This window comes from Choristoneura fumiferana, chromosome 8, assembly GCF_025370935.1.
Source record: "Choristoneura fumiferana chromosome 8, NRCan_CFum_1, whole genome shotgun sequence".
Lineage (NCBI taxonomy): Eukaryota > Metazoa > Arthropoda > Insecta > Lepidoptera > Tortricidae > Choristoneura > Choristoneura fumiferana.
The window spans coordinates 1646412-1660004 of NC_133479.1; the positions used below are offsets into that span (position 1 = coordinate 1646412).

Below are 13593 nucleotides of genomic sequence, written 5' to 3' on the forward strand. Positions count from 1 at the left end.
CAATTGCTGGCTTCGTATTAGTTAAACGGACTCGCAAGCTCGTCCGTTTAGTACTCATGCTCAGTCAGCAATTGCCTACTTCCAGGCCACGACAATAAAATATCCTGACGTCGTCTAAACTATAGGTTGTCAACATTATTCTATCCACTGCTCTATTGTTTTTTTATATAGCTCTCTTTTTAAGATGGGTACTCTAATACATTCGATGTTATTTTTATTCTTTCCATCTAATGTATTTTTATGTGTATCGAATATGTGTAAATAAATGTCTCTCTCTCTCTCTCTAATAGTTTCGCCGTGTCGTGCATTCGCGGTTTAGCTATGAGTATTATGGTTATCACGCCGACAAAGTGGTAAGGTAAAATTAGGAAAAAATTGCAAGTGGGGATTAAGAACCAGAAGAAACTAAAAATTCACCGTTTAATTTACCATGACAGCATGTTTTTAGTTTTTGAAACTTAATTTAACGACTTTTCTTTTTTGACGTGTACGTATTTGCGTAACCATTAGACGGGTAAAGCTTTATATTTTCGCTAATGCAGCAAGATTTGCCAGGCAAGTTTGATAAAAAAATAATCCTATGATAGGTACCTAAGATAAGATAAAGCTATGCGGTAGTTCTATATGACCCCATGTGTAATGTTTTATGTTTCAGTCACGATTCGATCAAATAACTGATATACCTACAGAATTTTATTTTGAAATTTTAGGTAACAATAACAAGTAACTGTACATGTACCTAACCTACACATTGTCTTAATAATTGGCAGAAAAAGTAACGTAAGTCGAATGAACTCCAGTCATAAGTGGTTTATGGCGCTATCATAGCATAGGTTTTTCTATGACTGATCACTCTCATACATATGGAAACTTGTCTACTGTGGTTAAACTTGACATAAGAAAATACTAATTTTATATTTTATTGCAGAATAGTGGGCTGTGGTTAAATAAATAAAATAAAATTAAATATCAAATTAAATACGCTTGAAACCTTTTATATCAATAGTAATAACCTTTCTAATTAACAGAAAAAAAACAGATTTTTAAGTAGCATCACTTAATTGTAAAAAAATAAAGAGTTTTCTTTAGTTACCGCCAAATAGTCCAGAATAAAAAACATTAAAAAAGAATTTAGGTGTCTTTGACTCGATCGTTTTGACAGGTGACACTCTTTACCGGGCCGAATAATACTGACATGGAAATACCGACCGTTTTTCATGTACACGCCCATAAAACGACCAGACGACCAGATGGCCTAGTGGTTAGAGAACCTGGCTACGATGCTTGAGGTCCTGGGTTCGATTCCCGTGTCGGGGCAGATATTTGTATGAAAAATACGAATGTTTGTTCTCGGGTCTTGGATGTTTACTATGTATTTAAGTATGTATCTATCTATATAATTATATTTATCCGTTGCTTAGTACCCATAACACAAGCTTTGCTAAGCTTACTTTGGGACTAGGTCAATTGGTGTGAATTGTCCCGTGATATTTATTTATTTATAAAAACTGACATGAGCTTATATTATTATATTTTATTTTATATTATTATTATTTATTCATAGAGTTTAAATGAACAATTTAATCCATTTCACAATGACTATAGACTAGCCTATAGTTGTACTATTTTTGCCTCAACATGCGTCTAACTAGAACCACAGCAAAATCCGTTTAGTTATGCAGTTCGCAAAGCGGGAACCTTGAACCTGGGTTCAACTGAGACCTACTATTAGCCACGTCGTATGCGCACGCGACTAATGACAGCGATTACGGCGCAGGCTTAGGGCAGTCGTAACCGGAGGTCGCGAATGAAAAAGAGGGGCACAGTGTATAATAGAATACTAGCCTGTTACCCGCAACTCCGTCCGCGTAGAATTCGTTTATCGTTATATCCTATGTCCTTCCCCGAGACTTAAACTATCTGTATACCGAATTTCATTAAAATCGGTTCAGCGGTTTGGACGTAATGCAATAACAAACAAACAAATAAACAAACAGACTTACAAACTTTCGCATTTATAATATTATGTACTAAACGTTACCCGCGACTCCATTCGCGCAGAAAGCGTTAAGTGCACACAATTCAGTATTCAGTATTTATTATTGCAACACCTTTTACAAAAAAATATAAAAATGATGCCCTGTTGGGGCGCGGCAATTTTAAAATTAATTACATGAATTAACTTATATATACATAACATATTATGCTATTTTAACCTCATGTATTTTTTAGGAAGAGGTTTAAGGAAAACTATAAATTAACTTTATATAATTAAGTTATCTAAATAAACTACTTATACATTTATCTAGAAATAAACACAAACTTAGAACTTATGTGGTATCACAGAATGAATAGATAATAGGACAAGTAATACCTAGTGTAATGAGATCACCTTAATGACAATAATAATAACAATAATATGTGTACTTATACAACTTTTTAATAAAATACTAGCTACACTTAAGGCATTATCTAATAGTGAATTTAAAATGAAATTGTACAAATTATAAACGAATTTTTATTGCATAAATTCTAAGATTTGACATGCAAATTTAATTTGTATAGTTTTAAGAAATTACAATTGAATGTTTTTTGTTTTATTTGTATTGATTATTTTTTATTTCCATGACCATTTCATTATTGTATAATTTAATATAGTTAATTATTATCTCTTATATTTAAATTTAATTGTAATATAGGATTGTTACTTTTTTATATTTTAATTATGTATTATCTATTTTGACCTCTGAAGTTACTTTTCACATGCCTGCCTTGGCTAAACATATTGTGGGAAATACCCAATTATTACTGTAATGTAAGATCCTCAGCTACCGTATGTTTCTGTGAATAAACATATCATTCATTCAAACCAAACCAAAAAACTACATTTGCATACCAAATTAAATAAATTCTAGTCTCCAGCAAATTTAAAAAATTAAATACATAATTGTAATAACATTTCGAAATTTTACAGCTGATGCGTGCTGCCTTTAACATTAAACGAGTGTCCTTCATTAGGGTGCATCCCGCATGGCGACCATTAATTACCGAGTCATTATGTCGCGTCTTTATCTCCTCTTAATTGCCATTAGGATACTTTAATAATTAACTTGATTAGATTGATTGTGTACACAATAGTAGCTTTAAAATTCGGAAGAGTGATAGAGGAAGCACGTTAATTTTACGAGCTTGCAATGTTTGTTCAGTCAAATCTTGCAAATGGAATAATTCACTTACTTCTAGTGACGTAGTGATCGGTTTGTCTTAAACGGTACAGTTATTTAGGTAAAATGACAGTGATAAGTACAGTTAAGTAAAAGATAATACAGTGAAAACTCTCTTATAGTTAAATAAAACTGCAGACATACATTAACATGGCATTATTATTTTTCAAGTAAGAATTACAAATGAATCTCGTGTTTCTTCCACTCCCGCCAAGAGAGCTCTGCGTTGACAGTTCTCTCATGTAGTTAATATTTAAACAAATATTCAATTAATTATTTTTGTAATAATATCAACGATGTGTAAATTAAAGAAATATTAAAATAACTTCATTCCTTTTACATTATTGTCAAAATAACCAGTATTTCATTTATAAACTTTATTGTGAGAAAAATATTGGAACGTATGAACATAAATTCATGACATACTGGTTTACAAAGGTTACTTAAAACTACTGAGTATTCTATATAATCTAACAATAGTCAGCAAACAAGCTTGCTTGGAGTTTTTTTTTATTATAACGTTTTTTTCCAATGATAAGGAGACAAAGCCAGTTAGATTGTCCACTGTGACTTCGGAATGAATTAAGGAGTTAAAAATTAATCGAAATCATTAGCCATTTCCAAGATCTCCAAAATCAATACACAAGAATTATTAGTTATAACTTAAAAACTAACATGCGAGAAATCGCAGAATTGAAATATAGAATAAAAAATAGTATATGTAAAAAAATACAAAAATGTAAATAATTTTGAACATGAAACTACCGTAAGACTCACTCTTATAATGATATTGTACCCGATTGTATTGGTCGCGTTGCTCCTAGGGAGAAGGGCTACGAATTAGCCCGAAACATGTCAAGTTAAACTCGATTTAAGACGTGTTATTCGGTAAGTACAATATCATTTAATTTTGAATTTAATGTGATGTTGTGGAGAATAGGCGCTGACTCAGCATGTACTGCAGCTACGAGTAGCTGCAGAGCTGGTATTCTGTCAGAGACCTGCAGTAGTGTGCAAACGTGCTACTAAATTTCCATTCATTCATTTCACTAAGTACGACATGGTTGCATTTAAAATCCCTAGCAACCAATGGGAGGAGCTAGCTGAAGATTGTAGCGGGTGGCGGGGCCTTGTCCGCAAAGGTCAGGCAATGCATGCTGCAGACTGATTCCACACGCTTAGGGAAATGCGCATGAGGCCTCACATGCAGGCCACCTTCCCCCGACCACCTGGGGGTGAGTATACTTGTCGCGAGTGTGGCCGGGGGATCTCATCCCGAATCGGCCTTTTTAGTCACGAGCACAAGTGTCGTCGTGATACTACTTGAATCATCTGTAAAAGATGCCAAGGCATTGTTATGTGTCATATCCATACTTAATTTTAAATGCAGAAGTGTCTATTTGTCTGTTACTTAAAGAATTTTGGCATAAAATGATTAATGATCACCGGGGTTCAGCTGAAAACCAGCGCTGCAGCTCTGGTTACAGGGCTACGGCACATGCTGAGCTGAGTCCTTTTGGCATCACACTACAGCACAATATCTCTTATTTTTCTCTCTTCTCCTATTTATGTTTTTACTGTGTTTTTGTTGTGATGTAGTGTGTTTTTCTTGTCAATAAATGTTGTGAGTTTGAGTTTGAGTTTGAGTTTAATGTATTAGTACTGTGATTCAAATTCAATCTTATACCACTGTCCCTACCTATGGCTTACCTTGTAATTTCTCTCTAAGTACCTGTTTTCTGTATCGCTTACTATTTCTGGTGTACAATAAAAGAGTCATTGTATTGTATTGTACCTAGTTGAGAAACTTTAATAAAGTGTTCTAGGCCAGTCTCTTATCTTATTATTATTTTAACCCTGTTCTTGTAAAAGGGAAATAAGTATTAAATCACAGAGCTTATCGAAAGGTATATTTTGAAAACATGTAGGTACCTTACGAGTTATGGTATGGCTGACGTCACAAGGAAATAATTTATTTCACAAGAAACTCGATTAATTGGTTTTTACGATTGTTTTTAGTATTTCTGTGTTTTGCCGTGCAATGACCAGGTTCGACGATTATGGGTCTACGTCGTTAGCAGGGCTACTACGAAACTCGAAACTCGAAGTTTGTGTCATGCGGTCCCTGTGACGCTTATACTATTTAATACGAGAGCGAGAGGGACGGTACATGGCGTAGGTGGCATGGGTGGCACTCGGGGCGGATGTAGGTATCATCCCAAAACTTGAATGAAAAAAAAACTTACCTACTATGCAAGTAGGCACCTATTAAGAAGGTACTTATTATTGTTACATATATGGCCTTGGGGGAGGCCTATGTCCAGCAGTGGACGTCTTTGGGCTGACATGATGAATATCAAAATAATAATTAATTGTAACATTAGATAACGCACTCAAATGTAAGTTTTACCATTTATTAAACTATTATTATCACTATAAATCTCACAGTTTTATGAACGTTTATTATCTCTTAAAAAAACAACTTTTGATATCGACTGTTTGAACAGCATGCCAGCCTCAGGTTTCACGGATATTCTCCCGAACACCGGAACGGGCGTATAACCGGATAAGTTAATTAGCCGGGAAGCTAACTGGATGAACTCTAGACTTTAACTAACGGCAGATTAAAAGTGAACCAGAGTTAAAGGGGATTTGAGAGACGTAGGTCGACATACGGTCACTAACTGCTGGAGTAGATGTCAAAGTCAAATAAGTTTTTGGTAAAAATTTCATTTTTAATACAAGTTTTTTTTTGCTGACTGTATGTTTTGTTGACTGTACTTGTATTGTCACCCAAACTACATTTGTATACAAAATTTCAAGTCGATGCTATTAAACCGTTGACGAGTTCCGTCCTGTGGTGACGATCCTGGCGGGATTACCAGGATGTCAATGCCAGATTATTGTACTCGTATACCAATTTTCAAGTCAATCCAACTGCTGGAAGTTGATCGAATTTTACTTGCAAGATTTGATCCAATGAGGGCTATCGTTTTTTGTCTCACTAGATGGCGCACTGTTGCGTGAGGTTTTTAAGTATGGCTTTCAAAGTCTGTTATTACGGGCGTGAAAACAAAGTTTAGATTAAAATCATATTTAATACACCTTAAAACCGTACCATAAAAATATCGAGCATGCCACAGTGTTACATGTCCCCGTTTTGTTCGGAAATAAGGGGGACCAAGGTTCCGAAAGACAAAAACTGTCTCAAAACACAGACATTCATAATATTCAACAAAATATTCACAAAATTATTCTAATTATAAATAAACCCGCGTAGCTCACCCAAAAACTATGAGATTTGACATTTCGGAGACCTCACGCTACACTAGCGCCTCTAGTGGCGAATTCATTCGCGATAGCCCTCATTACAGACAGACAGACAACGGGACTGGTGAAACTAAATAAAAGTTTGTAAAATATCCTTCACCCTTCGTATGACTTAGCACTGGTCAGCGCTGCTTCTGTTATATGCCAAAGTACTGATCAGTGCCAACATCACAAGAGCAACATTTTATTGAATTTTGATATTGACTGTTAAATAGCCAAATGGTTTGAACCTGACTATGGGCTTGAGGTCCCGGGTTCGATCCGGTTCGTTCGGTCGGGGCAGATATTTGTATGAATAATACGAACGTTTAACACATTAACATGAACATTAGTCTCCGGTCTTGGACGTTTAATATATATTTAAGTATGTATTTTATCCAAGTATATAAGTATGTTAATCGGTTAACCGGTGGCAGATTTTTCTTGACATTCATAAGTGCTTGTTATAGCCTAAACTGAGTAAAGATATTTTGACTTTGACTTTGAATACAATGGCCTAGTACAGATAGTATCTACAAGCTTCGCTTTCTTTGGGCCTAGGTCGATTGGTGTTAATTGTCTCATGATTATTATTATATTGGCCGACAACAATAGTAGTGCCGATCAGTGCTAAGTCATGTGAAGGGTTAATTCAATTTAAGCACTAATTTAAGCACTTATAAAAAAATCTATTACTGGTTCGGAAAAGCATCTGCGAACCCGGCAAGAAATTAAACGACATTATTTTTTTAAAGACAGATCTACAGGGTAGGCCTTAGTGTTTAGAATCACATGTCAAATTATACCTAGTTACGTACTTAAATTGTACTAAAATTATTAATGTGACAGTTTGTGTGCGTGCGTGCATATACTTCTGACATATCTTTACATAAAACCGTTGCACTAGCCCTTTAAGATAATTTTCACCGAGCCCCATCCGGGAAAAGGATCGTCTTAGATACCCGGGTACGGGTACTTAGTGGCTCTTGTGACCCAACCCTTGCGTCGATAGGGTTGGGTGGACAGTTGGGGTGCCGATTGCCATCGATGGTTTAGGGTTGCCATTGCGAAATTTGGAAGATCGAGCATATAAAAAAATGTTTTTAAGACATGAGGTTATAAATAAAATATCTTCTAATATATGTATAAAATTCTCAAGTCATAAATGTTTGTGACCAAACTTCTTACTAGACTTAGGATAGTTTATAATGTATATATATGAAACTGTAATATTTTTCAGTTATTTTTTGACATGTCATGTTATAATGCGAAAGTTTGGGTTGCATACATATAATAATAATAATAATATATTTATTTATTCAGGAGTTAATCCCATTATTACATTAGGTACATTACATCATATCACAGTTACATTTTTTTACATATTTATATTGAATTAAATTAAATTACATCAAATTGAAATAAAAAAAATGAAAATAAAATAAACCACAACAAAAATCGTATTGAAATTAACTTAAAATGAAATATAAATTATGGATATATAGTATATATTATGGACTTATTTGAATGTTCGTTTCTCCGATGGATTTAGATGAAATTTTACATACTGAAGGCTTACAATCTGGGCTAACATATACGATACTTTTTATGCCGGAAAATTGCCTGGTTCCTGCGAAAGCGGTAAACGAATTCTTTGAAGATGAAGTCACGCACAAAAAATAGTAAGGTATGAACAAAAAGCATTAATTAACCCAGCATGGCGCTAATAACATAAGAAAAGGTACAAAAATATTTGAGTCAATGAGGTCCCATTTTAAATAACGCCTCATACAGAAGACATAACCACAGGTGCAACTCGCGCATGTGAACACCGACAGGAGCTTTCATTTACGCATTTATCATGGAGAAATTAACCGATAGTACGATAATAATAATAAATCCATTTCTTTCGGGCAACTTGGCCCATGTAATAAATACCTTACAGACACTTAACATACATATAATCCATACAAATACTATACTAATATTATAAATGCGAAAGTGTTTGTGTTTGCATGTGTGTGTGTTTGTTTGTGTGTTTGTTTGTATGTTTGTCGGTCTTTCACGTCGAAACGGAGCGATGGTATAGAGATAGTTTATGGGCCAGAGAGTGACAAAGGCTACTTTTTATCCCGGAAAAATGCACAGTTCCCAAGGGAACAGCGCGCGATAACCGGATTCCATGCGGGCGAAGCCGCGGGCAAAAACTAGTCAATAATATTTACGACTAATTTGGTGACAAAACGCGGCAACACAAAACACAATTGGCAAACTTTGAGATACTTAATAATTATGTATCTATCTATATGAGAACGTTTATCCGTTACCTAGTAAGTACCAATAGTACAAGTTTTGCTTAATAGTGATCACTTGCTTTAATTTAAATGTGAAAGTAAGGATGTGTATAAAAGCCTACAATAATAATCCGGATGTTTTAAAAATTAAAAGCGATTTTACTAGGTATGAGTACTTGAGAAATACTCCGCTCAACTCTACTCCGAGTGGCTCCGATTGATCGACCTGCCGAATACCAATAGAATGAAATTGAACTGATTCTTGAATGTACATACAGTTTGAGTAAGAGTGAAATAGCAAAAAGAAACAGAACGGCTATTCAATAGCCGCTATTGGAACGGAAGCGTACCATGCATAGACCCTATCTATATAAATGAACTATAGTATTAAAAGAACTAAAAGACCGGATTAGTATATTTGCACGATTGTACCTACTGGTTAGTGAACGATAACGTACAACTCAAAATGTTTTTACGTGCGTAGCGTAGTAGTAGTAACAGAGAAGAAGGTAAAAATATAATTTATTGATATGGCCCTCCGCCAAGTAACGCCAGAATAATAACTCCGAATAATACTAACTCTATTGGTTAACTTCTCAATGGTACACATTAACGCCACTGACTGTCCCCGGGAGCACATATACGCGCGACTGTACACCAACCCCTGTTTCGCGGAGTTGTAAACACGAATTTATTGAATGGAATGCGATTTATGAGTGCGTCGCACTTTATACTATGCTCGTTGCAATGTGGAGGTAAATTAGTAAACAGGATTACAGGTACAGTCGAACAAACTGAGTCATGTACTGGGGTGGAACCTTTGTACTACTAATGTCATGTTGGCATCCCACCGACATCTATGTATAGAATGCATGTTTGTTACATTAAAACGGCGCACAAAATAAGTTCACAGCGAGGTTTGGCGAACGTTTTACTATACAGTAGAATCCGGTTATAACGACTGCCACACTCAAAAACCACTCAAAGGTTGACTGGTAGAGATCCCAAAGTGTGTCAATTGTATTTTGTGTCTTTTCTTTTGTACAATAAAGAGTTTACATACATACATACGGCCAAGGGACCGCGATATTACGTCGTACTAACCGGACGCCGTACTAAACGAACGGATGTACTTTCATGGTAGCTCATATTAAAACCAAACTTATGCCTATACTTACGTCGCTAAAAACGTTTGGATGTTAATTGCGAAGTCGTACTAAACAGTACACTGTAGTTTGTTGACGTCTGTGACAGGGGTTGGGTCAAAGTTATGAAAAAGTTACACAGATGGCGATTAGGAAATAATAGTTAAATTGATTATTTAAAGGTTCCATACATAAATAAACTAGTTTTACTTATGCCCTCTCAAGCAGAGGATCGTGGGTTTTAATCCGGGGTCGCACCCAGCATTTCGATATTCACGTGTGAAATTATATTTGTGATTTACCACGAGATTTATAGTGAAGGAAAACTGGACTAACCTATGAAGCAATACAATGGTGTGTGAAGTGCCCAATACGTACTGGGCCCGCGTGAGAACTATGGCCCAAGCCCTCGTATCGTATTCTGTTGAAAGACTACAGGCAACACAGTTGCTAGTAAAAAATTAAGTGTCGAAAATTACAAAATATCATCTTTTATTTACTCTCGAAGCCGTGGTGGCCTAGTGGTTTGACCTATTGCCTCTCAAGCAGAGGGTCGTGGGTTCAAACCCCGGCTCGCACCTCTGTGTTTTTCGAAATTCATGTGCGGAATTACATTTGAAGTTTACCACGAGCTTTGCGGTGAAGGAAAACATCGTGAGGAAACCTGCACAAACCTGCGAAGCAATTCAATGGTGCGTGTGAAGTTCCCAATCCGCACTGGGCCCGCGTGGGAACTATGGCCCAAGCCCTCTTGTTCTGAGAGGAGGCCTGTGCCCAGCAGTGGGACATATATAGGCTGAGATGATTTACTCTTATAGATCTTTTACTAATTTCCTTCCGCCATTTCCGCTCCTGAATTTGCCATAGTCTATGTAATATTAAGAAAATATATAAAGTCAATATTCAACGAAGAACAAAAATACAGTCAGTAGGATTATGCTGGCAATTGAATTCATAGTAATTAAAAAACTGTAATTAAGTCTCTTTCTAAAACGCTTTTCTCTATACAGTACGTATGGCTCTACTTACATGTGACGTCATACACTAGTATATCTTTATAATAGTTTAAAATTTTTAGGCTTTCATTTATGTAAACTAATCAACAAAAAATTGGAAAACCCCCGGCTTTGTCACTTCAAAGTTCAATATTTAAAAAACCTGAACGGATTTTGATAAAGTATGTCTAAGAACCATCGCTAGAAAACCTGCTATCAAATAAAAAAAACCGCATTCAAATCGATCCACCCGTTTTAGAGCTACGGTGCCACATACAGACAGACAGATACACACACAAACGGTATTAGTGAACTATGTATAAAGCTTTTTTATGCTATCTGTAGGCAGGTAAATGAAGAGTATTGGATATAATATAATTAAATCTATCTAATAACGGAAATTTTAGTAAAACTTAATAATATTCATGATAGAGAATTGATGGGCTTATTGAACAAAGAAAGCAGAAATCATTTTCAACGAATTAAATCAGAATATATTTAAAAATAAGAAGAATAATTTATCGCAGTTTTCCGCAACTAAATATACAGTCAGAGGATTTATTGAATGCCCTATGTACATTGTGTAGGTATAATACGAGTAGGTATATACGTACTGACTCTACATTGTCTAAACAACAAAACTTCTCCGTCAACACACCGCACACCCCAACAAACACTGGTAAAAATCCCTTTATTAACAGAAAAAGCTATAAAACTCAAATCCCAAACAGATCGTGTGCGTGAAAAAAAGAACTTTCACTGGCAGAGCGCGCTTTGGTGCCGCCGCGCCCCGCGTCAGTCCGCGCGCGGCGCCCGACCTGTCCACACGTCGGCATTCCCCGCAGCCCGAGCAAACTTTACGCGAGTGAGTGACCATGCCCGCCCGCGCCGTGGCCCTGCTGGCCACCGCGGCGCTCGCCCTCGCCGCCGCCCCGCCCGACCCCTGCTACGAGGACGGCCGCCCCCGCCGGTGCATCCCCGACTTCGTCAACGCCGCCTTCGGAGCCCCCGTCGCCGCCTCCTCCATCTGCGGCAGGCGAGGCCCCGAACGCCTCTGCGACCCTCCCGGAGACCAGATACCAGAGAACGCCTGCCGAGTCTGCGACGCCGCTCGCTCCGACCGCCGCAATGCTCCTAACTACCTCACCGACCTCAACAACGCTCACGACGCTACTTGCTGGCGATCCGCCGCCTTAGCTCCAGCTTCCTACGACTCCCCTCCCGACAACGTCTCTTTAACACTTTCCTTGGGTAAAAAATACGAGTTGACGTACGTGAGCCTCCAATTTTGTCCTAAAGCGGCGCGGCCGGATTCCGTAGCGATCTACAAGAGCGCTGATCACGGCACGACCTGGCAGCCTTTTCAGTTTTACTCGAGCCAGTGCCGGCGGGTGTACGGGAGGCCTAATAAGGCTACCGTGACCTCCGCCAACGAGCAGGAGGCTAGGTGTTCGGATTCGCATCGTCTGGCCGGGGAGAATGCGGGCGGAGCGCGGCTGGCATTCAGTACTTTAGAGGGTCGCCCGAGCGCCGCTAACTTTGATATATCCCCTGTGCTCCAAGATTGGGTGACTGCTACGGATGTTCGGGTTGTTTTTAATCGTTTGCACATGATGAGCGAGGGGGATGAGGTTGATCCGAAGAAGCAGGCGGCGGCTGGGACGCAGCACTACGCGGTGTCGGACTTTGCGGTGGGTGGTCGGTGCAAGTGCAACGGACACGCCTCGCGCTGCGTGCCGATGAAGGACGAGGAAGGGTCCACGCAGCAGCTGTCCTGCGAATGCCGGCACAACACGGCTGGCCGGGACTGCGAGCGATGCAAGCCGTTCCACTTCGACCGGCCCTGGGGACGAGCCACGGCTAGAGACGCCAACGAATGCAAAGGTACGATTGTTTTCTGATTTAATTAATGGTGTTATTGGTTTCTCATACACATTCTACACTTGATGAGTTGCTTAACTTTCAGCTAAAGACTGCTACTTATACTGAAAATTAAATATTACAATAAGTAGCTTATCTTAGGTTACCGTACCTTATTCATTTTTATGCTGTATCGTATTGTATTGTCATTGAAAAAATAAAATAGTGTAACAAAATGATATCTCACTAATATTATAAATGCAAAAGTTTGTAAGTAACCATTGAACCGATTTAGATGAAAATCTGTTTATCCGGCACACAGATAGTTTGAGTCCCGGAGAAGGATAAAGGATAGTTTTTATCCCGGAAAATTGCATAGTTCCTGCGGGATAGCTATAAGGGTCGCGGGTATCGGCTAGTTTAATATAAAATTATTAAGAATAAATTAGTGAGAGTATAGTCTTTAATCAAATCAGAATCGAAAGTTTCTTTTGTGAATGGGCCCTGGTATAGGTACGTTTATTTTGACTCTACCAGAGGTCGTGGAAATGTCAACAATGGCAAAAAGATGCCCCGCAAATATGTATTTCCGCAGAAAGTCACGCAAAGGGATCGGTTTCAAAATCCTATCGAAAACAACATTCGAAGTAGGTAAAAAACTATGTAATTGCGTCAATAGATACTATTTTCGACTAGTTGAAAAGTTCTACTCGTGTTTCAAATTGGGTACTAATACCACTTTCGGATTTTCGGATGCCATTTTCGA

The 13593-nt window shown here is 37.7% G+C and overlaps 1 protein-coding gene across 1 annotated transcript; it reads left to right on the plus strand.

The window, feature by feature from the left end:
* The first annotated feature begins 11770 nt into the window (after positions 1-11770).
* LOC141430197 (netrin-1-like) lies at positions 11771-12868 on the plus strand. The gene has a single exon (XM_074090791.1). The coding sequence runs from the start codon at positions 11843-11845 to the stop codon at positions 12866-12868; it is 1026 nt and encodes a 341-aa protein (XP_073946892.1). The 5' UTR covers positions 11771-11842.
* The last annotated feature ends 725 nt before the right edge of the window (positions 12869-13593 follow it).

What these genes read in the sequence shown, in the direction of transcription:
- LOC141430197 (XM_074090791.1), top strand. Translation starts at nt 11,843, where the DNA reads ATGCCCGCCCGCGCCGTGGCCCTGCTGGCCACCGCGGCGCTCGCCCTC.